The 26,571-nt window shown below is 39.4% G+C and overlaps 1 protein-coding gene across 1 annotated transcript; it reads right to left on the bottom strand.

Moving 5' to 3' along the window:
* AGFG1 (ArfGAP with FG repeats 1) lies at positions 1 to 26,329 on the bottom strand. The gene is made up of 13 exons (XM_010153609.1): positions 26,276 to 26,329; positions 15,597 to 15,712; positions 14,887 to 15,049; positions 13,761 to 13,917; positions 9,033 to 9,152; positions 7,137 to 7,346; positions 6,099 to 6,282; positions 5,327 to 5,406; positions 4,967 to 5,059; positions 3,397 to 3,444; positions 1,820 to 1,978; positions 1,117 to 1,208; positions 1 to 754 (listed from the first exon to the last, which is right to left on the bottom strand). Exons 1-13 carry the CDS (start codon positions 26,327 to 26,329, stop codon positions 695 to 697), a joined length of 1,536 nt encoding a protein of 511 aa, XP_010151911.1. The 3' UTR covers positions 1 to 694.
* Positions 26,330 to 26,571: the final 242 nt, after the last annotated feature.

Below are 26,571 nucleotides of genomic sequence, written 5' to 3'. Positions count from 1 at the left end.
TTTTTCTAATATTTATTTTTTTCACCTGCAAACTGTAGCAAAACATGATCAGCTTTATTATGCAGACAGGTATCCCTCTAACATTAGAGATTTAGGCATGTATAAATAGAAGAGCTCTTAGGAAAGGAAAACATTTTGAGAAATGAACAAACCTTCAATTTAACTTCATGACTTCCAATACCAATGGTTAAAATGATGTAGCTCATTCATTCCAAGAGATACAACAGCACCTTAAAGTGGCTGATCTATTTCCCAGTAACATTTTTCACATAACAATGTGTTAAAGTTACAAATACTGATATGCACAAATAGCTATTTTCTAAGAAAAATATGTACAGTACTGCAGCATAATGAATGTGGTATCTGCAATAACTTATTAGCCAATTTTAATATACATGATACCGCTACTTTTTACCTGCCAGTTCACAGGTTCAAGGATGTTACCACAGCCCTCTGTTTTGCACGTTATTACCTGGTGGGGGAGAGTTGATTTTCTTGGTTTTAGGGGTGGGTGTGTTGGTTTTTTGTTGTTTTTTTTTTTTTTTAAGGTAACACAATGCAGGCTTTTATTTTTACTTCTTAAAGACTTCATTTGTGTTTAAAGCTAATATCAGTGAAACAAGACAACAGTGCAAGAGGCGCAGAGATGTTATGTGACCACATAAGAGTTCTTTTGGGTAAAGTGTCTATAAGGCTATAAGAAAGGATTGGTTGATGAGCTTCCTGTTGGAAATTGTCCTGTTGGTGCACCAGCCTGGGAGAAAAATGAAAGAAGAGAAATAAAATATATTTAAGAATTTTTCCCCATGTTGTAAATCATTAAATGCAGGAGATTTAAAAAAAGAAAACAACCTATTAGGAAATATTTCCTGTTTATGCTGCAGTCTTTTTTGGTGGTTCTCTGAAATTACAGTACTGTAAGAGCATGGTATACAAGTACTTATTCTGATTGAACAGCCTTACAAATGCCAGGTCATCATAATACTGAATTACATTTGGGAGATCCGTTTGCTGCCTGCCCTTATTTGAAGAAAAAAAAAAAAAAGTCAGAGGCACACCAAGATATTTTTAAGTGTTACAGATTACAGAAGTTATTAATAACATGCAACGACTCACCATGAAAGGGTTACTAGATACTCCAACAGCTGCAACTTGTCCAAAAGGAGTTACTACAGGCTTGGCCTGCCCAAATGCAGCAAAACCTGCTCCTTGGAAAGATAAGTGAAAAATATCAATACCAGTAACCAAGCTTCAGAGAGTTCTTTGCTGCAGCTCCCACACAAAAATTAGTGGAAGCCTAGACTGCACAATCAGCAGGACTGATCCTACTTAAACATTATCAGGAATGCAAGGGGAAAAAAAAAAATATAGCTGAGCTTTTTGTTTGTTTTCAACTGTTTGGAACAAATAAATTTCCAATTTCTACACACGCGCTTTTTCAGTGTTAGTTTAATCATTAAGTTGAGACAAAGTACGCTCCCATTTTCTCTTGCCTGTGTTTTATGAAGTCAGGGAAAGTGCTATAATCGTTTGCAGACACTTCAAAAATTAAGACAAAACAATCCTTGCATAAAACCCCTTTGAGACTGGGAATACTTGCAATTTTAGTATCATGTTATGGTAAAATTTCAGTTACGTCCCTGCACGCAGCCAAGTCAGAAAACTCAACTACAGAGCCAAAACGGTGTGGGAACCCCTCATCAGTATTATTACAGGTTCATATAGAAATAGATGCGTACCCATTATCGCTGACTTACAGCCAGATCGTTTTCTCTGTGTTTCTGATCTAAGCACGATTATCTAAAACATATAGACCTACCATTTGGCTGCTGAGCAAAAGCAGTCTGTTGAGGGAAAGCTGCCTGGGCTGGGAACGTGGGCTGCTGGAAGTTGCCACTAAAACTAGTAGGAAGACTGTAGGAGGCAGGAGTTCCAAATCCTGCAGGCATGCTCATCGATGCAGTACCAAATGTTGCTGCTGGTAGGCAAAAAATAACATTCAATTATTTGTAAGAAATCGCTTTATTTCATGACACAAATTCCTAAAATTCCATGTTAAGAAAAATCTCCTAATGCCTCAGTGACCATACAAAAGTTAGGTTCAGCTTCTACAGCCACTGAACTGAGTTTGTTAGCTTGGGTCACCACCAACTAGGTGCATAATTTACTTCTGCACTTTAAAATGAATGGAATCATTGAAAATTTACTAGATGCAGCACATTCAGATACACGTTCTGAGAAGGAAATTATTTTTTACATTCTCTACATCATCATACACTTCCTCCAGAGTTTTTCTGGTAGAAGTCTGTACGCATCAGAAGCAAGCACTTTCAGGCAGCGTAAGCCCCTCTGTTTTCCTCCTGCTGAGAAAAGCATGAAAGGGTCTTCCTGCTTCAAGCTGCATTACAGGAAGTTACAAATCAAAGAAGCCCAATCCTTAAGGGATACATGCATCCCTGCTCTCTTCATCCCATCCTTAACATCATTTTAAAGGAAATTCTCACCATGCACATTATTGGCACACAGAGTTCCTATTGCAAACGCTCTTACTGTTGAGGTAAGACTTAAAACAAAAAAAAAACCAGCCACCCCAAAACTTGTCATCTGATTCTCTGCTGAACATTTCAAGTAAAGAACACACAGCTCATATATACGCAATTCCACATGCCTTCAGCAAATAAACAGGAGCACATCAAGTGCAAAAATGTAGTAACAAAACCATTATTCAGCCTTTTGGGAGTTATTCTTGAAAGGAGAAGCATACAGATTTTTTTTGGTACAAATACAGACACCAGGCATTTTACTCCAGTTAAATATGGGGCAGGACTTTTCCTTTGAAATGTTACGAGTTAGATTATATGCAAGCTCAGCTGTTTTAATGAAAAGAGTAATATATTTAATGAATATAGCTTAAGTATCAGTTGAAAAATTTACTCCAAAAGTAATCAAGGGCAAGACATTATACATACAAACTGTTGACAAAGGGCACGCAAAACTAATGTAGTAACACTGTTCTCACATTACAGTTAGCAGAGAATTATTCAACAGGAAAACCTGCTAAAACAGCAAACAGCACAGCAAAATGAGCAGCGACCTGGGAGATCCCAAAAGGCATCAAAGCTACTGTCGGTGCAAACTTCAGGAGTCACTCAGCTTGTGACTTATATCGTGATGGTGGAGGGTATCAATAATGGTTTTGTTTTAGTTGCTGAAGAGGTTGTCAATGTATGTGCTTCTCTCCCTTTGCCCAGTTGCCAAACACCCCCACCCCCTCCTTTTTAAAAGGCAGAAAGTCTCATCAAATTCTGTGTGCAGAGAACCAGATAGCTACCAATAAGCTTTTACAAGCAAGAACAATTAGCCACAAGAAACTTGATACCAAATGTGGCCACCTACCAAAATGAGCCTGAGGAAATATGTGAGAGTGCATTGCTCCCGAGAGGCCTTATGGAAGCCACAAAGAGACCAGACAATGTCAAGTCATTTATACACTCTTCAACAGTCATTTCTTAGTTACATATAGATAAATACACAGGCATATGTGGCAAACAATTTGTCCACAGCATGGACCAGCAATAGCTTAAACTAAGCAAACCACAAACGCTACAGAAGAGCTCTCCCATGTAATAAACAGCACACTTCATGCAGAAAGAAAGCTTAGTATAAAAGGGCAAGCTACAAGTTCACACCCTACACCGAAAACCATAGAGTATTATCTTTATTTGTAGTCATTATCACTTCATCTAGTACATAACGTGAGTATAGCTGCCAAAGGGCTGGAACCTCTGCAAGCCAAGGATAGCAGCTTAGAAGGGGGAAGGACAGAGTTGCTGTAGTCCCACAAATTTACCTAAGAGGCCACAAGTTCTTAATGATGATCCAAAATAGCACAGTTAGGAATGAGATTAAAGCAAGGAAAAAGGTATTTTGGGCATTAAATAGCTGAAGAAGCTTAGCTGCATAGTGTCTCGAACGGGACTGAAAACAGGATTTATTTTAGCAGAGGCCAGGAATTTGGTCAATTCCATTTTAACTCAGCCTGATCAGTTTAATTCTGATTACCTAAAAAATTTTGCTCAAAGGACCACGCAAGGCTAAAATGCATAGATCAGCAGATTAAAATCTATGGAAGTCCAGTTAATAGATAAGTGCCAAAATTCAGCAGTGCCTATAGAGAGGAAAATGAGCATAATCTAGCAGTCATCTAAATCCAAGTTCATTTTTTTAAAGAAAAGCACAAATTTGCTTTTTAAAAAGTCATTAAGTTTTTAATCTAAGGATGAATGACTCTCCCCTAGAAAATTAATGTGATTCATGAGTGTAAAGATTCTATTTCAAGATGTGCTTTACTGGTACAAAATAAAAATAAAGGATGCCACCAACGTACTGAATAAGTGGACTGGTGAGGAGGTAACAGCTCAAAAGCCTTGTCTTTCCTGGTTTTAGCTCCAACTGGTTTTGAGGGCTTTCAGGACTTGGAAATAAAGAAATTAAAAAAGCAAGTGTACCAGCTTAGCTGCAGGGCTTTCGAGATGCCTGATTTCAAGGCAACCTGCTAGGAAGCATGCTTCAAAGCCAAGGTTACAGTCTTGGAAGGTACCCAGCTGGTAACACGCAGACTACAAATGGCTTAGGTAGTATTAGAAGATCTGAAACAGATCATTTTGACATTTTTCATGGCCACCATGTGATAATCCTGGGATTGGGCCAGAAAAAGGAAAATAATGTCCTCAACTGAATAAAAAACATCACTTATCTCAAAAAAAAAGTTGAAGCAAATTTCTGCAACCTATTGATAAATATTGTAGTCCACATTGAACACACACACAATATATCAAATAGACTAGAGGCAGGTAATACAGAAAATCTTTAAGGAACAAATTACATAGTTATGGGGGGAAAAAAAAAAAAAACAATGCAAGTCTTGAACAAGAGTTTCTCAAACACACTGTGTTTTTTTCCTAACCTGTTGCTCCTCGGCTGTTGGTCTGGAATGGATTTGTTGAAGGTGCCACTGGGGCAACAGGGGCAGCTACAAATGGATTTGTGGAAGGTGTTGCTGAAAGATAAAAACCATTTTATTTAAAAGTCTTTTAAAAATACCCAGTCTGATTCATTGCATTTACACAGTTTTCACACAGGTACAAAAGTACATTAAGAAATTATGAATTAATAATAAAATGTTTCATTTGAAATTCATCACAACAGTACTTTTTTGGCATCCTTTAATAACTTCAACATCAGTAGTGTCAAAATGTAGCATTATCCACTGAAAGCTCATAAGGTGTTTGCTTACGGTCCCCAAAAGATTGTTAGACTTATATACCTCCAAATGGAGCAGGCACACTCGAAGATGCAGGCTGTGTCTGTGCAGCAGCAGCCACAGGTACTGTTCCAAACGCATTGCTGAAAATAATTCATACATTCAGTGAAGTCAGAATTGCTTAACAATTAAATACAACTTAATTATCGTTGGCACATAAAAGAATAGAAAAGGAACGCTTATGTTCAGTTTGCAAACTGCAGTACAAGTCACTAATGCCAGGAACTGAGCCCCTGATGCCAGGGTCAGAGATTATAACTGGTGCTGAGCAATGAAAAGTCATCTCCACCAAGAGCAGGAGAAACAGTACTGAACAGAGGCCATCAGCAGAGAGGTTGCAAAGCAGAAGCTTTAGGGGCACTTGCAATACCCAGCAGATGTTTGGTATAGATGACTTTAATGATTTAAAAAAGAAGTGGTTGGCACCATTTATATTATAAATATCCCTTTTTTGCCAGGGATGACGCTATGATTACATGTGCAAATACTCCATACAGGAGCGTGTTACCATCCAAGAGGTTTAGCACGGGTTGACTAGAAAGGTGCAGAGAACATTCTGCTGAGAAAAGTATTCTTAATTTTATCTTAGGATATCCTATCGGACAATACTGCTATTATTTAAAGCAAAGGATGCAGTTTCAGTAGTATCTCTAAACTCATTCCACACTTTCCCATCTAGATAAGAAATGAAATCAGATTTGAGAAACAACTTGGAGCTACTTCTTTGCATATTGCTGAAGTCAATGTCGGAAGTCAGCTACTTCTAACAAAGTACCTGCTAACGTTACTGGTGGAAGTATAGGCGTTACTAGAGGTTGCTGTGGAGCTGAACACGCTGTCTAATTCTGCTAGAGCCGCGTACTTGTCTGAAGTTGCACTTGACTGATTTGGGGCTGACAACACAGGACCTGCTGATGCTGATACTACTGTACTGAAGCCACTTCCTTGCTCACTACCACCTAGGAAGAAAGAAACCAGATTAAAAGTGATGCAGATGGTTTCACTTTCTGCCCTGCCAATGCTGAGAACCAGATCAAATCTGTGGACAGTTTAAGTTTCAGACTTAAAAATTAAATATGCACTAGGGCATACAGGAAAAAAGAGAGTGTTTAACAAGCCCTTAACTATTAGCAAAGTGTCATGCTTCCATGGACATTCTGCAGCTCCAAAAAGCTTCTGTTTTCCCTGGAAAATGATGACTCAATACTACAGTCATCTTCAACTAAAAAAATTAACAACACACATCTCCTCAAATAATCCATTTCAAAATAAAGCTCTGCATTACAAACCAACACATGTCTTTATACACCATTTGAGAAGAAAAAAGTTAGAGAATAGCTGGGTTTTTTTCTTCTTAACTTAAAATCAACTAAAACCAAGTATTACTGCAACTAGTTTATAAAACGCTAAAGCCAAATATTTTTGTGGCAGGGAGGTAGGAAAACTACTCTGGAAGTTCTCTGCAACAACTGTAGCTCTCCATTCAAGAGCCATCGCTATAGGTTTTAGCACAAATATAAAATTTATGTTTTTATATATTTTGATCACTGCAGTAATAATTCAGATATTTTCACTTAGTTATTCAATCTGATAGGAATAAGGTTCCCAAAAAGCAGTCCTCTGATTACATCCTTCTGGAGTGATGTCAGTCTTAAAACTTAGATCTTGCACATTAGGGGTACGCTGACATGAAAATTCTAACGATAGCTTAAACAAAGACATTCTGAAACACAGTTACTGTTGACAGCCACAGCCACCCTTGTGGCAAGAATACAAATGTAGAATATGTACGTTAAAGAATCAAGTTTAATACCTTGCCCTGCGCTGAAGATATTGTCTAAATTAGCAAGAGCTGCGTATTTGTCAGCTGACTGGAGATTGGGTTTATTCACTGCAGCTTTGCTGGCTGCATTTGCTGTTGTGTTGCTCTGAGAAGCATTGAAGGCTCCAAAGTCAGCACTGGAGGATTTAGGGAAGTTATCAAAGTGAGCAAAGTTAGCATTCGCCGATCCAGCACCTCCTCCTGTAACAAATTAAGTTAAACATGATTACACCTCAAAGCCAGAGAAAGTCTCTCTGACTCTAAGCGATGGCACAATAACCTCACCTCTGTGGTTAGGTGAGGCAACATGTTCCCCTGCCCCATCCCACACATTTAAGACCCCTTTTCTCCTTCCCTTCAAAGTTACACTGGGTCATATTTTTTAATACTTTTTAATACTTTTAAAATGTTTTTTAATACTATTCAGTCTGCAGATTAGGGACAAAAACATCCCAAACTTCAACAGCTTAAAATCACAGTCATAATTTGACTTTGAAAAACTATGCACTATTTATTAGCTGTTAAAGTAATTACAACAATATTTTGTTAAGACAAAAGGTTCAGACAACTAACTACAATAATCAAAATACAGAAGCTTCATTCCTCCTGTTGTACGTGTCTAATGAATAGCTCCATTTGCAATTACTTAATGGTACAATATTTAACCAGATGTCAGGCATCATTCTAAGCAAAAAAGGCAGTGCCTAGAAGCCCAAGAGTAGCATGATTTCATGTCAAGGTTTAGAGAGAGAGTTCAGCTCTCTCTTCTCAGATTTTTAGACTGCATCCAATCAGGAAAGAGGTGAGGGCAAAGACACAACACAGCTCTTTTCATACCAAGTCTCCACTGACATCAGAGGTACATAAATCAATCTTTAAAATCTGACTTAGGTCCACACAACTGAACTTCTGTTCAAATATGAAACCATGAGCTTCCATCTCTACAGCATCCAGACAATTTAATCTAGGTAAGTCACACTTAAAATTTAAATGAGTTGTCCCATTAAGTTCATCACATTTTATAACAGTTGGTTGAGGGTTCCCCTCATACTACAGAGCACACAACTTTCTAATAGCACAACCAGTAAGCTAAAACATATGCAACAGCAGCAATGAAAATGCTATACTACGATGGCAGAAAATGAAGCAAGCCGAGTTTTCCACTGCGTGGAACTTACTGTGTACAGCCTGGAGAGGAAAAGCTGAAGTAAATTCACCAAAACTGCAGCTAGATGAAAGCGTTCTGAACGCTGGACAGCCAGAAATTGTGTGGGGGTTAAAGTTAACATAAGAAGGGAGAAAGAAAATTTGAAAAGAAGTTTAAAACGACACCACACTCAAAAGAAAACAAAAAAAAGGAAAAGAAAGTCAGTCAGCCAAAGATCTAGACAAACAGCAAGTGTAAGCTCAAGCAGAACTTCTAAAGCATGTCAAATTAAAGGAAAGCAAAATAAATCTTAGCAATAGGCTCTACACATGAAGTCAAACATCCTGAAGTGTGCGCGTATGTTATACGTAGGCACAGACACACGCTTTCTTTGGTACTGCGATGTGCTTTTGGGTCTACCAAAACACTTCTCTTACAGGATAGAGTCAATTCGCATTTATCAAAACCAGCATGGTTTACTCTTTCCGTAGATTTTCAGGTGTAGAGCTAACACATACATCGTGCCATAAGTGAGACTTCTGAGTAGCATTAGGAAAAAACATAAAATAAAGAAAATCAACACCAAACAGAAGGAATTCATTTTGAGTTTCCCCAGAGCTTCGGATGGCTTGATGGCAATAAAGCAGGCAGATGCAAGACAAACTCAACTTAAGTACCTTCCAACATAAAGGTAAAGATTATTTCAATTAAGTATTAATCAAAAGTACAAGGAGTTCTACCTGTATTTTGGGGCTGAAAAGAAGACTGACTTGCTGTGGGGAAACCTCCAAAATTACTCGAGCCACTAGACTGTCTAAATGCATCAAAGTCTGCAAAACCTGCATTTGCAGAGTTCTGCGCTGTAAATTGCAAAGGAACAAAACACGTTAATGGATATGGGTAATAAACAGAAAAACAGATGTATTAAATGAATTCATGGTCATGACAGCCTCCAAGGGTTATGTCCTACCTTGTACTTTCTTTTGACATGAAAAAATCAATACATGATATTCTACAACTGAAAGTCATCTTTGAACAAGCTTTCACAAATCACCTTTGCAGAACTGTACAGTTAACGCTACTTCTCTCCTCCTCACAACTGCACGACCCGATGAAATCCAGTTCAGCTTAACTCTAGACTGTTTGCAGTGGTGGCTGGTCAGAGAGAAACAGCCGAGAAGCACAGAACATCAGATGTATACTGCAGAACCCAAACCAGGTATCATTCTAAATGCTAGTTTCCAAAACTAGAATTTGCGAGCTTTTCTTTGGCAATAAAAATTGGAATGTATTCTTGTAACATACTGACAACTTGAATTCCTCATATGCAAAGTGCTTCTTCCTTGGGTGAATTTAGTTTGGCACCACTTGAATAGTTTTGGCTAGGTTTATAAGTTTATTTCACTGGAACATTCAGTTTAAAAACTAAAACCAGAGTATAGAAACATGGAAAATTAATACCAGTGTCAAGAAGATAACATTCCTAGAACACATCCACAAAATAAAGTCCAAGGAAACTTCAAATAGAATTTCAGTTTTCACCTTCCCTTCGTGCCATACTACAGAAGAAAGTAAAAGTTAACACCCATCTGATTTCAAACAGCTGGATAGTCAAGCATCTGTAGATTGAACTCGAACTGCACGCCTAACGAACTGATGAGCTCCACAGGAAGTCTTAAACACTGTCACAAACAAGGAGTAAGGGGAAAAAATGTTTTAATTAAATGCAAACCAAACCCCTATATAGGTAACTTGAGTTACTACCTAAAGGAAGCTCACAAAACGCCTTCCAGAACAACAGATTGCAACACATTTTTTGGATCAGGATTGTGGAAGGATTTTGCAGACTTAATATATACAAAACCAAACTATGCTGATTGTTTAAGTATTGACACTTAATAGCCAGAAAATGCTAAGAAAAAGTTGCATTATTTCACTTAAAAAAGCACCTGTACTACAGATTTATAAACTAAAGCACATTTTAGTACAAACCACTGTATCCCACAATGCTGCTCATATAAGCAAAAGTGCATTTCCCTTCACAGGGCATACTGGGAGAGAGGGTGGTTTGGCTGCTTGACCACTTCTTGTGGTATCACACCATGTTTACATGGCATGGCTTTGGAAGTGGGGACTGCAGGGGTGGCCCCCATGAGAACTGATCAGAAGCTGCCCCCATTTCTGACAGCCAGTTTCAGTCTGCTCCAAAACAGAGCTACCACTGCCCAAAGCTGAGCCCATCAGCAATGCCAGTAGCACCTCTGTGGGAAGGGTAAAAAACACCGTGCAGCACCTGCAGGAGAGGGGAGTCAGAAAACAAGAGAAAACTCTGCAGACACCCAGGTCAGTGAAGGAGGAGGGAGAGGAGGCACTCCAGGCACTGGAGCAGAGATTGCCTTGCAGTCCATGGAGAAGACCATGGCAAAGTAGGTTGTCCCCCTGCAACCCATGAAGGGCCACGGTGGAACAGAAACCCACACTGCAGCCCGTAGAAGACCCCGCACCAGAGCTGGTAGGGATGGACTGAAGGAAGCTGGAGCCTGTGGAAAGCCCACAGTGGAGCAGGATCCTGGCAGGAGCTGTGGCTAACAGAGGAGCCCATACAGGAGCATGTTTTCTGGCAGGAGCTGTGACCCTATGGACTGTCCACACTAGAGCAGTCCGTGCCCAAAGGACCATACCCCATGGAAAGGGCCTGTGCTGGAGCAGTTCTTTAAGAACTGTAGCCCATGGGAAGGGCCCACATTGAAGTTTGTGAGGGGCTATGCCCACTGAGGGGGAGGGATCCCACAAAGGAACAGAGGAAGAGCACAAGAAGGAAGAAATTGCAGAGGTCAAGTGTTATGACCTGACTGCAACCCCTATTTCCCACCCCCCATCAGGGGGAGGAGGTAGAAGAATAATGAGGGAAATTTAGCCTGGAAAAAAGGAGTGGGGGCGGTTTTAGTTTTGTTTTCATTTTTCATTATCCTACTCAAGTTACTGCAAATTAATAACAGAAGTTAATCTTCCCCAAGTCAAGCTTGTTTTTTCCCTGCGATGGTAATGCGCGAGTGGTCTCCCATCCTGCTGGGGAAGGGGAGGGGGCGCACAGCTTGGTGGGCAGCTGGAAGACAGCCAAGCTCATCCCACCACAGTGTGAGAGTCAACAAGGGAAAAACACCATCCAAAAACCATCCAAAACAAAACAAAACAAAAAAAATCAGTGAGAAAGCAAGTCCTTGGGAAATTTCCATCCTAAAATTTTTACCTTTAAAGAGTGCAAGGAGAAAAAGTTGACGGAAACAGAGGAAAAATAGTTTCTCTTATGTCATCTGTATTGGTTCAAACAGCATTCAAGACACTTCAGTTCCAAATTCCAGAGTTTTTGGGTTGTTTTGCTTTTAAACCAGTAGCTTTTTAAGGGGACTAGATTCAGAATTCAATTGCACCTTGCTTTAAAATGGAAATGATGCTTTCATCCTGATGCATCAATTGGATGGGGCTACTGAGAGACTGATGTTTAGTTGACCAAATAGGATGAAGTACACAAATGTCACTCCCAGAATGGTGAGGAAGTTTTTCATTTTAACCACTCACACAAAGAGAATACTATGTCAATAATCTTAAAGTATCTTTCGGGTCTAGATTAAAAACTGGAATGTATAATATTACAGGCCACTTTAAGACTTTTATTGCATCAGCTGACACAAGGTATGATTTGCAAGTAGGCCCGTGTTGAAACAGTAGAGCTGTAAATACTCTTCTGCAGAGTATTCAGATGTTAATCTTGCTTCATTTTATGTGGTAAAGTTAAAACCTATAGAGAAGTGTCACAAAGGTAAAGACCAGGTAAGACTTGTACTTTCCTGTACCTGAATAATATGTAGATCATGTTTTTAAGGATGGACTTGTAATTCCAAAATTCTCCAGAGAAACCCAAGAACAACCCTAAGTTCAGGAGCTGCAGTGAATTGCAGATCGGAATAGATTTACAACTGCTGCTGTGACTCAGATCAATGAGGCAGTACAAAAGCTAGCTGAAGTACAAAAGCTGCCAGCTCCAGCCATGCCCCTACAATCTTTGCATAGTTTCTTCTGTGAGGTCTCTGCAGAAGATACAGAACCCTGTAAACTAAATGCAGGCAGTAGATGTAAGGTCAGCGTGTTTCCCCTACAACATACCATTGAGTCAGAATTACCCAGTAGAGATGCAGTGGAATTTTACCTAGATTTGGAACAGAGTATTGAAATATTGCTTTAATGCCATTTTCATCTCCTTGAAACCCACAGAGTAATTAAGTGTATATAAATATAGAATCATTCAGCAACAGGTTTGGGAAGAATTAAGTTATTAGAAAGTAGTAAGTATCTGCACCTTTTTTAGTAACAGTGCACAACATTGGTCAGTCAGCATAAGTTCTCCCAGTTAAAATATACCTCCAAAAAGATGAGTAACATGAAATCTTAAGGATTTTAAAAACAACACTGCAACAGAAATTCTTACTCTGTAAGAATGACTGAATTCAGCACGCTATTTCATATCTTTAAGTTTAAGAAAAGTATCAATGCTTTGCTCAGTTCCTGAGATGTGCCCTTAAGTCCCCTTCATCACACTTCCTCTCAGACATTAACTATTTCAGGACTGATGTGCTAGGAATCTCTCATTCTTGTTGGCTTAGCAGCATCACAGTTTCTCTCAGAAAATCTAGATGAAAGCCCAATCAGACAAGGCAGGCAAAGGTACTTTCCCACAATTACAATGCAAGTTAGCAACAACATACTTCAGTGACCACAGAATCAAGTTTTAATTTAGCATAGACTTCTATGGCTCAATATCTTTAGCTGAAAATAAACCCTGAGGGCTCAATATATTTTACTGAAGTCATTCTTTAAGAATTCCAAGCCTACCCCCATCCTTAGTCAAGACATATGACCAAAGCTTGTTTATTCTTCCTGAAACTACAGAATACTACCCACACGGATAGTATTCAGTTTTCAGAGACACACACAAAAGAGGAGGTCATTCTGGAAACTGAGGAAGCCTTTGTTTTCCTCTTAGCAAATTGACAGTTATTGTCAATGCATTTGTACTCCCTTGAGGTGTCTATATCTGCTTTTTTTCCATGAATGCTCTTCCTAATAATCTTCAGAAAGAAAATTGAAGGTCTAATAGCAGCTTCTCCCTACATTCTGTTACTCATCCTCTCACACTCTCCCCCGAAGAATTGAAAGTTCTAGTGGTAGGCAGAAACAGCCTAATAATACATCTCACAGAAAATAGCTATAGCAACGCCCACTTCAAGAAGCAGTATTATTAGCCTCTATACCTTGAACCTTTCTTTTTAAAAGACCTAGAGGAAATCTTGAGCAATACAACAGTTCAAGGCACAGAAATTACGTATACCTCATGAAGAAGTTTAGGCTAATGTCAAAAATTAAAACTACGTGCAATACATTTAAAAAGGATACACTCCCAGAATACTTACCTGTATGACTATTGAAGTGTGCAAAGTTAGCAAAATTTGCTGTAGCAGTTGACTGAGGATGAGCAGCAGCAAAAATATCTGAGCCAAGGTCACTGAGGAGGTCAAATTGTTTCTTTTCTTGTGGCTGCTGTCCTTGAGATCGAACTACAACAGGAGACTACAAACAATGTTTCAATTAGCTAATAAAAGCTGATATTTTACCCAACTGACTTTTGCAAAATACTGGTATTTTGTGAAATAAGTGTATTTCTTTAACAAGTCAATTAGTCCTGAAGTTTAAGATGCTGTATACAGACCCTCCTCCTACAGTATGAGGAAGACAATCTATTTACGCTACTATGGTGACTTTTAAAGGAACTCAGCAACAGACTTCCATGGATTAATAGGGCCTACAAGAATAAGCATCAACATATAAGCAACTTCAAAATTATGTATTAAAAACTGCAAATACTGTACAAATACAAGCAGTAAGAAGTAGTTTTACAAGTTGGAAAATAGTTATTCCCTACGTTCTGAATAAGTCTTTAGACTTCAGTATGAGGAGAGAAAAAATTCACAATTTCACAGCAAGGCTGCAAATTTCTGCTGTTTGAGACTTAAGGGGTCCAGTTCAAGACTTGCCTGTATCCTAAAGGCATAACAGTTTTGTATTTCCCCCAAACTCTAAGTACATAATGTTGTTGGGCTTTACATAAGAGCATCAGACACTCCCTGAGAGCCACCAGGTAACAGTTACAGAATCCATAGGAAGTAACAAATATACATGCTTTTCATCCACATATTCACTCTTAATCTCATTCGTAACAGTATAGGCCATTTTGTTGTTTCCAAATTAAAAAAAAAAAATTAGGTTCAAACTTTACAGATATTTACAATAAAGACAATCACAAACTTATCAATCACACTGGTAAATTCTGTTTATTGAAAATAAGCCTTTAAAAGAAAAACCGATTTGGTCCATAGAAAGAGGCTTAATTTAGAACCTGATCTGCAAACACCTGTATAGTTCAACAAAATAAAGTTGTCCAGTGATTGTACTATTAGGTGACAGTTGCTACTGCAATAGTTCCTACGCCGCTAAGAAAGTGCTGCTGAGCAGCTGTGTGTTCAACTCGTCGTTACTCACTTGGCTAGGTGTGCCCTTATTTAAGTGCAGTGTGGGTGCAGCTTCCCCCAGGAGAGATTTGAGCGGCTTCACCTCAGGTGTGCTGCTCGTACTACTAGCAGAAGACCCCGATATGGATGCATGGACTGATGCCACCACCTTTGCTTGCTCTGGAGGAACATACCTACATTCAAAAAGAGCAATGGTTTTTACAAGTTTAACGTGAAAAATTCTGCTCAACATTTATAAGACTAGTGTGAGAGAACTGGTAGATCTCAGCTTTGCTATTTTAACCACCAACCCTGAAACAAGTTCTAACAGTAGTTTACAAAATACATACTATTTAAATATGCCAGATTTGTTTTAAAAAACGAACTAGAATTTTAAGCCATCAATATTTTATAGAACTTAAATACAAGCCACATGTGTCTTCCAACTCTTAATAAAAGCCTGCAAAACCCTCACTTTACACTGTGGTTGACATCCCCTTAAGCCATTTCTGTTCCATCAATACGGACTACACATTCAGAGACTTTTTAAAATACTTTGTCTTCTCTGCTTCCTGTAGGAGCTCTGAATGAAGTCCAGAAATCATTTCACTTTAGAACTGTGCGATCCAGTCCAAAGAAGGAAAAGCACAAGAAGGAAAGCACACCCAAAAACACAAAGATAACAGTCCATCTTCACTTCTTATCACAGAGGCAATCTTTATAATTGTAAAACTATCTTACCATCTTTTCTTTTCATATTTTTCCTGTAGAAATTCCTTTACTTTCTGTGGATCCCTGAAGTCTGGAATTGCTGATGATCTATCATCAAATAGGCCTAGCCAAATCTGTTTGCACACCTTATAAAAAAAAAAAAGAACAAACAACCTCAGATTAATCACAGAAAACATGTTAATTCAAATACTACTTAGAGTTTGTGATTGTTAACATATCAAATCAACTAAAAGCATGTGGCTGCACGTTTTTTATTCCAGACTGAGCTGCTTTAATAACTGACTGGTGCACCATGTGCTGGCCTAAACACCTAGAAGTTGAAAGACCATCTGTCACAGCAGGGCAAGCAAATCCTAGCATCCAGTTTCACCACCAAATACTGCTTTTACAAAATATTTGTAGCACGTACTCGTGAAGGGCAAAGCACCCAATTTCTACTGGTCATCTTTAAGACACTCTTCCTTCACCTAATTCTACACATTCCCTTACCTGAAGTTCAAGGCTTAAAGCGTTTTGACAGATTCCAGATGCCATAAGTACCAGACAGCAGCTTTTAAAGGATCTGAGGTTTAGTATTTAGAGTTACTACTGGAGTATAGAACCTTTTTCTAAATAGCCCTTCTTACCAGGACACAGCTTCTGTGGTATCATATACATTTCATTTTAGTGAGGGTATGAGAAAGGGGGAAGAACTCTTGCTCTGCTTTAATTTTCTAATTGTAGTTGTGAGTGAGCAAAAGTTGAACCAATTACAAAATTCTCAGTATGTTCAGCTTCAATTCCTGACCAAAACAAGAGGAAAGGTGACTGTTTGCAAGAGTAAAACACAGGAGTTGTAACACTCAGGTGCTTAAAGAAAACCTTTTAAGAGTACCCTGCAGATAACCTGAATATGCACCCAGCCAATACACCAAACGCTAGCTACCCTCAAAACACACTTCTCTGGAAGAAACCTGTTCTAAAATGGCAGAGTCTGGAGTCAGAAAACTTGGGGTTTATGATGCATAACCTTTCTTCTGCAACAGTCCTGACCAACCCTCCTACAAATGTTGCCCTCTATCCCTGCAATAGTGCCAGGCTTTCAGCACTGTCCCCCACGACCTTTGGAGGAAGCATGTGCTCTAATAGGCAAGGGCTGCCCTCAAAGCTGGCAAATCAGGGCAGAAGCTGTGATACTTCTACTCCACTGTCTTCCCCAGAGAGGCACTGATTTTGGGGGTTGGGGTGGAGGGATGGTGATGGTGGTGGTTCTTCTTTACCTGGCCAGCTAACTTCACCAACACCACAGCAACCTAGCATCTTCAGGAGCACTAGTTATCACATGTGATGAATCTTATCAGTCCTTTCCAAGACTGCTCAGGATGAGAGGGACTAGACAAGCAGCATAAGTATGTATTTCATTCTTGGTGTCTCGATTTTATATATCCTGCTTGCATGTTCAACACTCTGCAGTCCCTCTTGTCATCTACTGGATGGAGACAAACAACAACGGGAAACAGTTCTAAAGATGAAAGGAGTTATTTAAATTAGTTATTTAATTACTCATCTAAAAAGATCAGTAGTTCCCACTTCAAATAAACTCAGCTATTCAGCATTCATTCAGCAACTGTGATCCACAAAACGGTTAAGTTCAATGCACTGATGTGAGTTCGCAAATTTAAACAGTCAATATTTGCATTATGGTAATAGATGAAATTAAACCGAAGGTATTTAGTACTTCAGACATAATTAAAAGACAAACAGCCAAAAAAGTCACAAGTCTGTTCTAAAGTAGTAGGCAATAGCATGAAGTGCTATTTTAACAGTAGCAATCTTTCACATAAGCACTACTTTTTGCTGACAAGATTTAGGAAGTCAGAATGTTTATGGGTGTAGATTTGAGTCTGCAGTGTTTAGTCTGATGGGGGCCAGCAGTAGTATTTCTACACTTAGATTTGTGAGTGTAACTGTACCAACAAGTAGTTACATGATTGCTAAAGAGAAGATGAAGAGAAGCCCTGTTTATGAAGCGTTACAGAATAACTGACAACAGGAGTTGGTGTCCAAATCTACACTGTCCCACTGGACCCCACCCTCCCCACCCCAACTTCAGCTTTGGGAGGAACGTCAGGAAGCAGCAGAGAAAAGAAGTTGTGCCTGATTTCAGACAAGCAGAAAGACAAGTATTAGAACCAGCTCTGCTTGATCCCACACCTCGCAGAGTAACACTCAGGGCTGGAGTACGCTGAGCAGTTTGCATCCAGCGTTAAGATGCGCTAGTCAGTGAAAGAGAAGGTCCTCTCCCCCACCCACGTGAGGCCATTAAGTTACTCCCCCTTCTCCTACCACCCCAAAACAAGTCAGATTAAAGAAACTCATCACAATTACTATGTCACTAGTGCCACTGAAACCGGTACCAACATCAACTCACAGCAACAGACCCAACACAATCTCGTTTTGCACCTCTCCCCCTCACAGTTCTCCGCTTCATCTTCACCCTGAAGTGCCTAAGCATTTGGAGGGAGGGGAAAAAGAAAAAGGAACTCCACATCCAAGAGCCTCAAGCCTTCCTGACCACTACAGGTGCTTTCTAGAAGTCAGAAAACAAGGTGACTTTTGATCACTTAGCAGCTATGCAGCGCTAGTAGCTAACAGTTCTGTGAACACGCAGACAGGTACCAAGGAGCACTGTGCTGCCCAAACACACGTTGGTTTAAAACGATGCAAGATTCTCACAGGCCCCAGTTCTCTCACTGCATTGCAATGCTAGCAAACCTTCAGAGAGCAGACTTCCAAAAACATTTCCTGGAGCAATTAATTTCTTCTAAATACTTAACACAAAAGCACTAACAACTGAAATATGCCCTAAGTCACGATTACAACTCACCTAAGTAAACCTGCCAGGCACTCCTTATTGGTTCTGTTACTGGTAGCAGGGACTAGTATTACTCATTGGGCAACACAGTCACCAAGCGAACAAACCCAGACTTACTCACTCCTGCTCCAGCAAGAGGTTCATTTTAACAGTTTGACAGCAGCAGCTCTATAAACACAGGTTAAAATATTTACTTTACCATACCAGAGATGCAAATTAAATTCCACAGAAGTTTCTTTACCTAGAGACTTCTCAGAGAAAATACAATTTAGAGGTCTTAAATAGAGACAAGTCCTTTAGAAAGCCAAATTTTAAATCTTTACTATCACACAAGCAACCGTTCAAAGACGCAGCCTTGTCTGTTTCTGTATGAAGTGCTACACAATGCTTTGAACATCAGCAGCCCTTCCAAGCAAGCATTCAGAACACAATAAAAGGCCCCTTGTCTCTCCTCCTTTGCTGGGTGACCTGGACGCTCTTTCCAGCTATACTTTTGTTACTGTCATCTGACTTGACAGAGAGCCACAACACTGCATTGATTATGCTTCAAGCAAGCCACAATACACGATTTCCAGCTCTCTACAAAAAAAGATGGCAGTGAGCTGTGCAATACCATAGGATGAAATCTAAACTGCAGGTTAAAATTTTAAAGGATTATTGTCAGAGACAGAACTCGCATCGTCATACAATTGTTTTCTGAAATAGTTATCTTCCCATAGTCTTAAAATAAGGCACTAAACAGCATTGAAGCTTGTGCAAGGAAGAGTTTGCTGTGAGAAATGTGAGTATTTTTACTGAGCAGGCCATCACATTTTTTATTTCAAAGCTATTTAAAAGTTACTGTTATGATAAAGATCAAGGAAATTTATGCCACACAACTTGCTGTTGAGTTATGGTGGGGAATGATCACTCAGCATTTACACCCTTGGTACCCTGTGAATTCCCTGAGAACAAAAAAATAATTAGTGGAACCGTAGAAAAATCCGATTGGCAACTTGAGTTGCTAATACTTCAGCATGAGCTTCATGCTCCATGAGTTCTGTCTGGCCTGAGCACTGCCTAGGCAGGACACCTGAACAAATTACCACAGCTATTCACAGCATGTGCTGACTCTCACCCAGACGCTACGTGCAGGACATGGGGGAAAAAGTGCAAAAAGGCAGTAAACGGCACATAGATTTGCACAAAACCAAGCTTTAAGTGACCAGGTGGTCTACTAAACGTGAAGTTTTCTTCTTAGTTTTCTAACACAAACATACTATTTGAGGGGGGAAGAAAAAAAAAAGGAAGTAATTTTCAAAGGAAGCATAAATTCAGAACAATATATGCTTTGAGAAATTTGAATTTGATATCCCAAAGAGCATGTCTTTCGAAACACCTCTTGCACTACTCCATACAAAAATCAGACTTGCAGAGCTGACTGCCCAAGTTTCATGATACAACTTAAGCTCCACCTTAACAGAATTCCTCACTCCTTTGTTTTTACAGATAATACATGAAGAAGCACCCCAGCTCACCACAACATTATTATTAAGGTACAGGGCTTGAAAATTCTATGGCTTTCTGAAATCCTCCTACACTGCACCATCTTCTTGACGATATTCTGGTTCAGCCATTTAATATTAATATTGTTCTTTTTGCAACAGCAGCACAAATCAGCCTCTGCTCAAAAGCTCTGTTTATTCACCAAAAGCCTTACTATACTCCTGCTTTTGATAACCGAAGCTTTATTAAACAAAATGCTCTGCTTAGAGGCGAGGAGCCTGGCAAGCTGGAGCCAAGAGTAAATATTCAAGCTATGTGGAAGCCCCTAGAAACAGTGGAACATATCCAACAATCCATAATCATTGTCCACTGTCCCTGAAAAGTGTAATTAGTCCATGTCCCACTGGTTCACCAATGCAGCAAGAAGGAAAAAAAGGCAGCATTGAAGTTGGAATGATTAAGCATATGCAGCATTTGAAAGTCTACTTTTGTTGAAGGGTTGACAGAAACAAGACTTTGAAGTTTTGCCTGCCTGCCTACATCCTGGGAGCTGCAAGGTTACAAAACAAAGCAAAGTTTTATCTTGTCAGGTAACACTAAGTAGAAAACAAGATTCAGGAGTTATCTTCATGAAATTTAAAAGTTCATGAGAATCCTTTTACAACTGGTTTGGGAAGAACAGTACCTGTTCTCTGCCAACAAGTTCCAACCCTGCAAGGGATGTCATTAGACATTTGGCAACTAGATACTGGGAAGTTCAGAATTAGATCAGTAAGTACAGCGTGAAGCAAAGAGGGAAAGAATCACAACCAGCCTCAACCTACTCACCCTGACCTAAATAAAAACCCAGGAGGTAGCAAGGCAGAAACTGTGAGTTGCCATAATTTAAATATATCTTTGAAAGAAGAAATTGGGCCAAGTGCATATTGTAAGTTATAATAAAGTCTTTACCTATATTTCTCTTCATACTATTGGTTTCCCTGAATCTGCACTTAACAGCTTTTCTATTTGAGGGAGAAACTGTTATTCCTACAATAACTGCATCTACCTATCTTGTTTTCCATACACTATTTACATTCACAGGCCTACAGTTTGAGCAACTACCACAAAGCTTTACCACAAAGCTTTACCTTTGTGGTAAAGCTTTTTCAGCTTTACCGTTTCCCTGAATCTGCACTTAACAGCTTTTCTATTGGAGGGAGAAACTGTTATTCCTACAATAACTGCATCTACCTATCTTGTTTTCCATACACTATTTACATTCGCAGGCCTACAGTTTGAGCAACTACCTTTGTTTTCAGCTTTACCACAAAGGAACAAAAACTCATCCCATTCATCGCACATCTGGGACTCCACAAAACAAAGAGGACCAGAAAGGCTTCCGGTTTAAAACCCAGCCTCACAGTAACTTTTCATGCTTTCAGGAGTTACAGGCAGAACCCTAAAGGCTAACAGGAACATAAATGTATCCATTTCCCACAAATGTTTAGCTTTTGGTTTTGCTTCTAGGTTTGTTGTCATGTTTTTGGGGGGGTTGTGTGTGTTTTTACAGAGCTGGGAAGGACAGGCACACTAAAAAAAACCAAACTTCAGCAGTATCCATCAAATTCTGCTGAAAGCTTCAGAAAGATCTGAGATCTCAGTTATTTCTATTCCAGTGCTACATATTTCAACTACCAAACACCACTTTACCAAGTCATAACTATTTCAATGATACAGATCTCCAGTGTGTGTGGGAAGGCGGATATGGGAGAGACAAAGGCCGCCTGCTTACACAACGCATTGAGCCTTCACACTTTAGAAACTCCTGTTAGCAGAGCTGTGCTAGTTAGGAACAACAAGAATTCAGTTAGGCCAGCAAAATTACATTTTTCCTCATGAAGCCACCATCTCTTGCACACAGCAAAGGCGGCACAGCACAGAAAAGCTGCAACAGGACAAGTACTTCGGCAGGTAGAAGCCGCACTTCAAGCGGAATAAGCACACTACTAGACCTACAGCAGTAGAGCATTTCTTGTTTAGACCCAGACATACCATTCCATAGGAAGATTACACGTCAGTCTAGTTTAAAAAGCTCTAATGAGTTACTACCTTTCAGGAGTTGGTTAAACTCTAGATTTCTTCTTCTCCCCCTCCCCCACCAGTAAAATATCCTCAGTTAGGCACCAAATGTAATGCTGACAGTGCAAAGAACTCAGATTACCACACAACAAAACTATGTTCCAAAACATAACACTCGCCACAGGAAGAAAGATTTGGAAACAGTTCCCTTATGTAAGCAAATTATAGCTTTGTTTAGTAATTCAGCACTTCTGGTGTCAATATTATCCACTAATCTCTGTAGGTTAAAAGAATTTTACACTGCCAGTATACCGATTTCAAAGGCAGTTTGGGTCCAGAAGCTATAGCTGCTTTCATGAGCACAGAGTCCAAGCTAGTAAATCCTGCTAACAAAGACATTGTTCTACACACAATCAGCTCATGTATCTCTGCATCATATTAGCAGAACCAGGGATGTACTACAAGGACACCTGACTGTACAGCTCATGCTGTCAGGACTCATCAGCTCCAGCTTAGTACCGCTCTTTCCACTCCAGGGTTTCTAAGCCACATTCCATAGCAAAGGAGATCCTAGGAAAGCATTTTGGGCAGGCCAAGCACCACCTCTGAACAACCCCCATACTGCTCCTAGTTCTGCCACTGTAGGTCCTCCTGGTATCTAGAAGCACAGGAAACTGGTAAAAACACTTGCTCAGGTCTATCAAGAGTAAGGAAGACGGGTACAAAACCAGAATTAAGCACTGATAAACTAATCCCAAGCAGTAGAATCCATATAGGTTTTACTCATTACCTCAAGTAAACAAGATCTTTACCACCAGATGAACACAGATTTTTCCAAATACAAGAGCATCCAAATCATCTTCTTCCACCCTAGGCATATAACCTATCCAAATAGCCTATTCTTAAAAAGCATACGACACTTTTCAAAACTGTGGTAGAAAGAAAACTGTGTAACTGGTTTGCCTCATAATACTACTTTTCAGCTCCAGGGGAAAGCTGCTGAATAAATATTCACAGCTACAACAGCAACATGAGATGAGTACCACCTCCACTTTCCGCAGTGAGTTCACTTTCTACTATCACTGCACTACTAATTCAGAGGCCTAATCAACAAGCATCTATGAGTATTCAAACACAACCATCTCCATACCACACTCTCCTCATTATTCCTAACATGAAACTGCAGTGGGAAAACACCTCTCACTGCTCTTCATGAAGAGAAGGTGGTAGAGGAAAATCCTACCCAGTGAGTCAGAATTGCCTTTATCCTTCAAAATGACTACAGAAAGCACCTGAGGAGTATCAGCTTGAAGAGGTCTCCATTCCCACTGCAAAAGTGAGCTCATCCCAACATTAGCAAGAGTCTGGATATCTGTATACACCTGCAGATGGGTAAGCTACACCAAAATACAGATCTCTAACACAGTAAAAAGATACAGAACTTTATTTGAAGCAATAAAAACCTCATCTGAAAAAAGTTCAAGTTACCTGTTCCCAAAAGACATTACTTGGAGGTGTATATATAGGGAAGGAGATGTCTCGCACATGAAGAGAAGCTGCTCTGAATAATCTCTTCCCAAAGCAGTTGCTTTGTAGAAGCCTTTAATAACAGAATGTTTTACCCATGTGTGCCACAAAGATGGCAATTTGTGACAACTGGGGAGAAGTCACTATGTCAGAGATTAGGTTTTCTGTGGGAGTTAGGGGGTTTGTTTGTTTGGGGTTTTTTTTACGAGGACTTCACTCATACAGTACACCGACCATACAAATACTCTTCAAAGGAGAGTGGATAACTACTTCCTCTGAGAACAACTCGCTACTTTAAGAACGAACTCGTCTCATGAAAACTTTCTTGCTATTTTCCTTTCTGTTCAGACCAAGTTCCCTATCATACAACATGATCTGCTCACCTGGAAGATCTGCTCACCTTACCACAGAGGTCTTGGCCATGTTGGAGAAAGACTGGGAGGACAAAGTGGGAATCAAAAAGTATTTCACTTCCATTTTTCTGTAGCTTGTAAAACATACTACAGTGCAAAAGGCTGAGGTTTTGATAGTTGCAGAACTAAACTAAATGTTACAACATCTAAACCATTCAGTAACCATGCTTTGTTTCACACGTCCACATTGTAAAATGTTGGACAGTTCCATGTTTGAATAAGTTTATCCTAGAAAATTTAACTTTTTAATATACACACAAGAGCCACCTATACTGAAGGGCATGCTAAGCAACAGAGGTTTTTTGTCAGGTCAGATCAACTTCATCTGCCCAATCCTTATCTTATCTGCAGGTGAGTACTCTAAAGTCCAATACCAACACGGGAAAGCAACATACTTATTTAACTACCAAAACATGCAGCATGACAAAGTGAAAATACATTCAATTAAGTTTTAAACTTCCAACAGTGTTTAAACCAATACCACTTCTGTTCAGCACTTGAGCACCTGTTAATCTGCAATTACAAATATCTGTTCAGTGTTACTTTACAACTGAGGCAATGTGCTGCCATCCAACAACCCAAAACTAAACTTGGAAGGACTCCTTCGTTTATGAGGTAGCTCACTTAAATCACTGCAATACCTTAGAGGCATAAGTACTACAAACAGGGAGACCCCTGCTTCTGAAACACAGAATAGCATTGCAGAGATCTGTGAACTTGTTTTACAGCAATAATAAATTGTGTATCAACCAAATCATTATGATTGGCAGACTAGTCAATGAGAAGGACAACTACACTAATGAGTTGAGTAGGGACCATTTAAGGTTTCAGGTCAGTGAAAAATAAAACCGGTTGCATTCTCTAGCCATTGCAGGTTCAGTGAAAAACTGACATTAAGACAGATATGGGGATGGCGGACACGCATACACACATGATCCTTTACACCTGTGAAGCTTAAAGCAAAGCTGGAGTCCACCATCTGATCTTAAGGAAAGAAACTCCAACATACTATATCTGAACCCACAAAGATTCATTATACTCCCAACGCAAAAAGTCAGCAATATGCAATACATATATACACACACATATATGCAATACTATACAGCTTTAACATGCCAAAACATGTCCAAGAAACCTAGTCAAAGCCATTAAGAGTATTTTTATGTTTGGAAGAGTTTACACTTTGTTTCAACTCTGTCTAGAGGAATCATCCACGTACAATCATTGTAACTAGTAACACATATTTACCAGGACAGAAAAAGGAATCATTACTTCTATTTTGATTCTTCCACCTGTCAGTTACGAACGGGCCAAGTTTAAGACAGTTAAGTATCAACTTTTTAACTAATGATGGGATTTACCCCCATAAAGCTTCACAAGAACATATTGCTAAGACACACCACAGCCTACAATCAATAATTCTACTAAAACAGAATATATATCCAATCAAGGTAAAATAGAACTTATTCTAATTCAGAACAGAAGCAAAAGATGTCTCTAAAATGCTATAGTTCAGTATTAAAATACAAACTGCATCTTCAAATTGAAGACAGCAATAGCCAAAGCCAGGGTTTACATGTGCTTTGTGTCCCCACAGAGCCAAACACTTAGATTCAGTTTTCATCTGTTAAAAAAAAAAGGCAGTACCCTAGAACTTTGTCTTCAAAGCTGCCCCAAGCCACTCTAAACATATAGACATTTACTAGATAACGATCCTTAGAGGAAAGACATTCTCCCTTTCTTCCAAGAACCTTCACCACTGATACACTTTCATTACAGAAAGAGGCTATTGAAACTACCAGAAGACTTTCTGACACCTACTCTGAAGACACACAGCTACAAGCGACAAATTACACTCTTTCAGGAGAGACTGCTGCAGTCAATCTCAAGGTCTGGGACTGCAGAAACAAAAGAAAACACAGATGCATATTGCCTTATGAAAAGGCAAAAGAAAACCCAACTCAAACACTGATCATGTGAATCCAGCTTGTCTGGGTTGAGCAATAACACATTAACATTATGATCAGCCTCAAAAGGCTTCAGTCTACTTTTTGCCTCTTTCAGGAGAGACTGCTGCAGTCAATCTCAAGGTCTGGGACTGCAGAAACAAAAGAAAACACAGATGCATATTGCCTTATGAAAAGGCAAAAGAAAACCCAACTCAAACACTGATCATGTGAATCCAGCTTGTCTGGGTTGAGCAATAACACATTAACATTATGATCAGCCTCAAAAGGCTTCAGTCTACTTTTTGCTACCAAAAAAAAAGATTGTGTTTTCCTTAGCAGTGTTTTAAAGTTTAATAATAAAGTGCTCAAAACACTTTATCTTCTCTAAATAATACTTACTTCATTTCCATGCTTCTGCAGAAATTCTATTTCCTGTTGTGTGAAAGTAGTCATCGAAATTGACTTCACTCTGTGGGGTGGATTCAAGCCCCGTCTAAAAGAAGAAGCAGCAAGAAGTATTTAGTCAGTATTCAGGAAATCTGTCATCATAGAGTCACTTTTAATACTACAAGCAGAAGTCAGTCAGTTTTAAACTCGGAGCCATCTCCATAACAAACGCACTCATTTTGGTAGTACTGTACAAACTTAAGGCTGTGTAAGCTCATCTTCCCGGAGAGGATGGGGAGGCACTGGGA

Source organism: Eurypyga helias, unplaced genomic scaffold, assembly GCF_000690775.1.
Source record: "Eurypyga helias isolate BGI_N326 unplaced genomic scaffold, ASM69077v1 scaffold17986, whole genome shotgun sequence".
Classification (NCBI taxonomy): Eukaryota; Metazoa; Chordata; class Aves; order Eurypygiformes; family Eurypygidae; genus Eurypyga; species Eurypyga helias.
The sequence above is the reverse complement of the archived record's forward strand: the minus strand, read 5'-3'. Positions and strand labels throughout refer to the sequence as shown.

What these genes read in the sequence shown, in the direction of transcription:
- AGFG1 (XM_010153609.1), bottom strand. Translation starts at nt 26,329, where the DNA reads ATGACTACTTTCACACAACAGGAAATAGAATTTCTGCAGAAGCATGGA. An exon ending in TGCAGAAGCATGGAAATGAA is followed by an intron (nt 15,713 to 26,275) that starts GTAAGTATTATT and finishes TTTTTTTATAAG; the next exon opens with GTGTGCAAACAGATTTGGCT. An exon ending in TATCTTCAGCGCAGGGCAAG is followed by an intron (nt 6,283 to 7,136) that starts GTATTAAACTTG and finishes CTTTCTTCCTAG; the next exon opens with GTGGTAGTGAGCAAGGAAGT.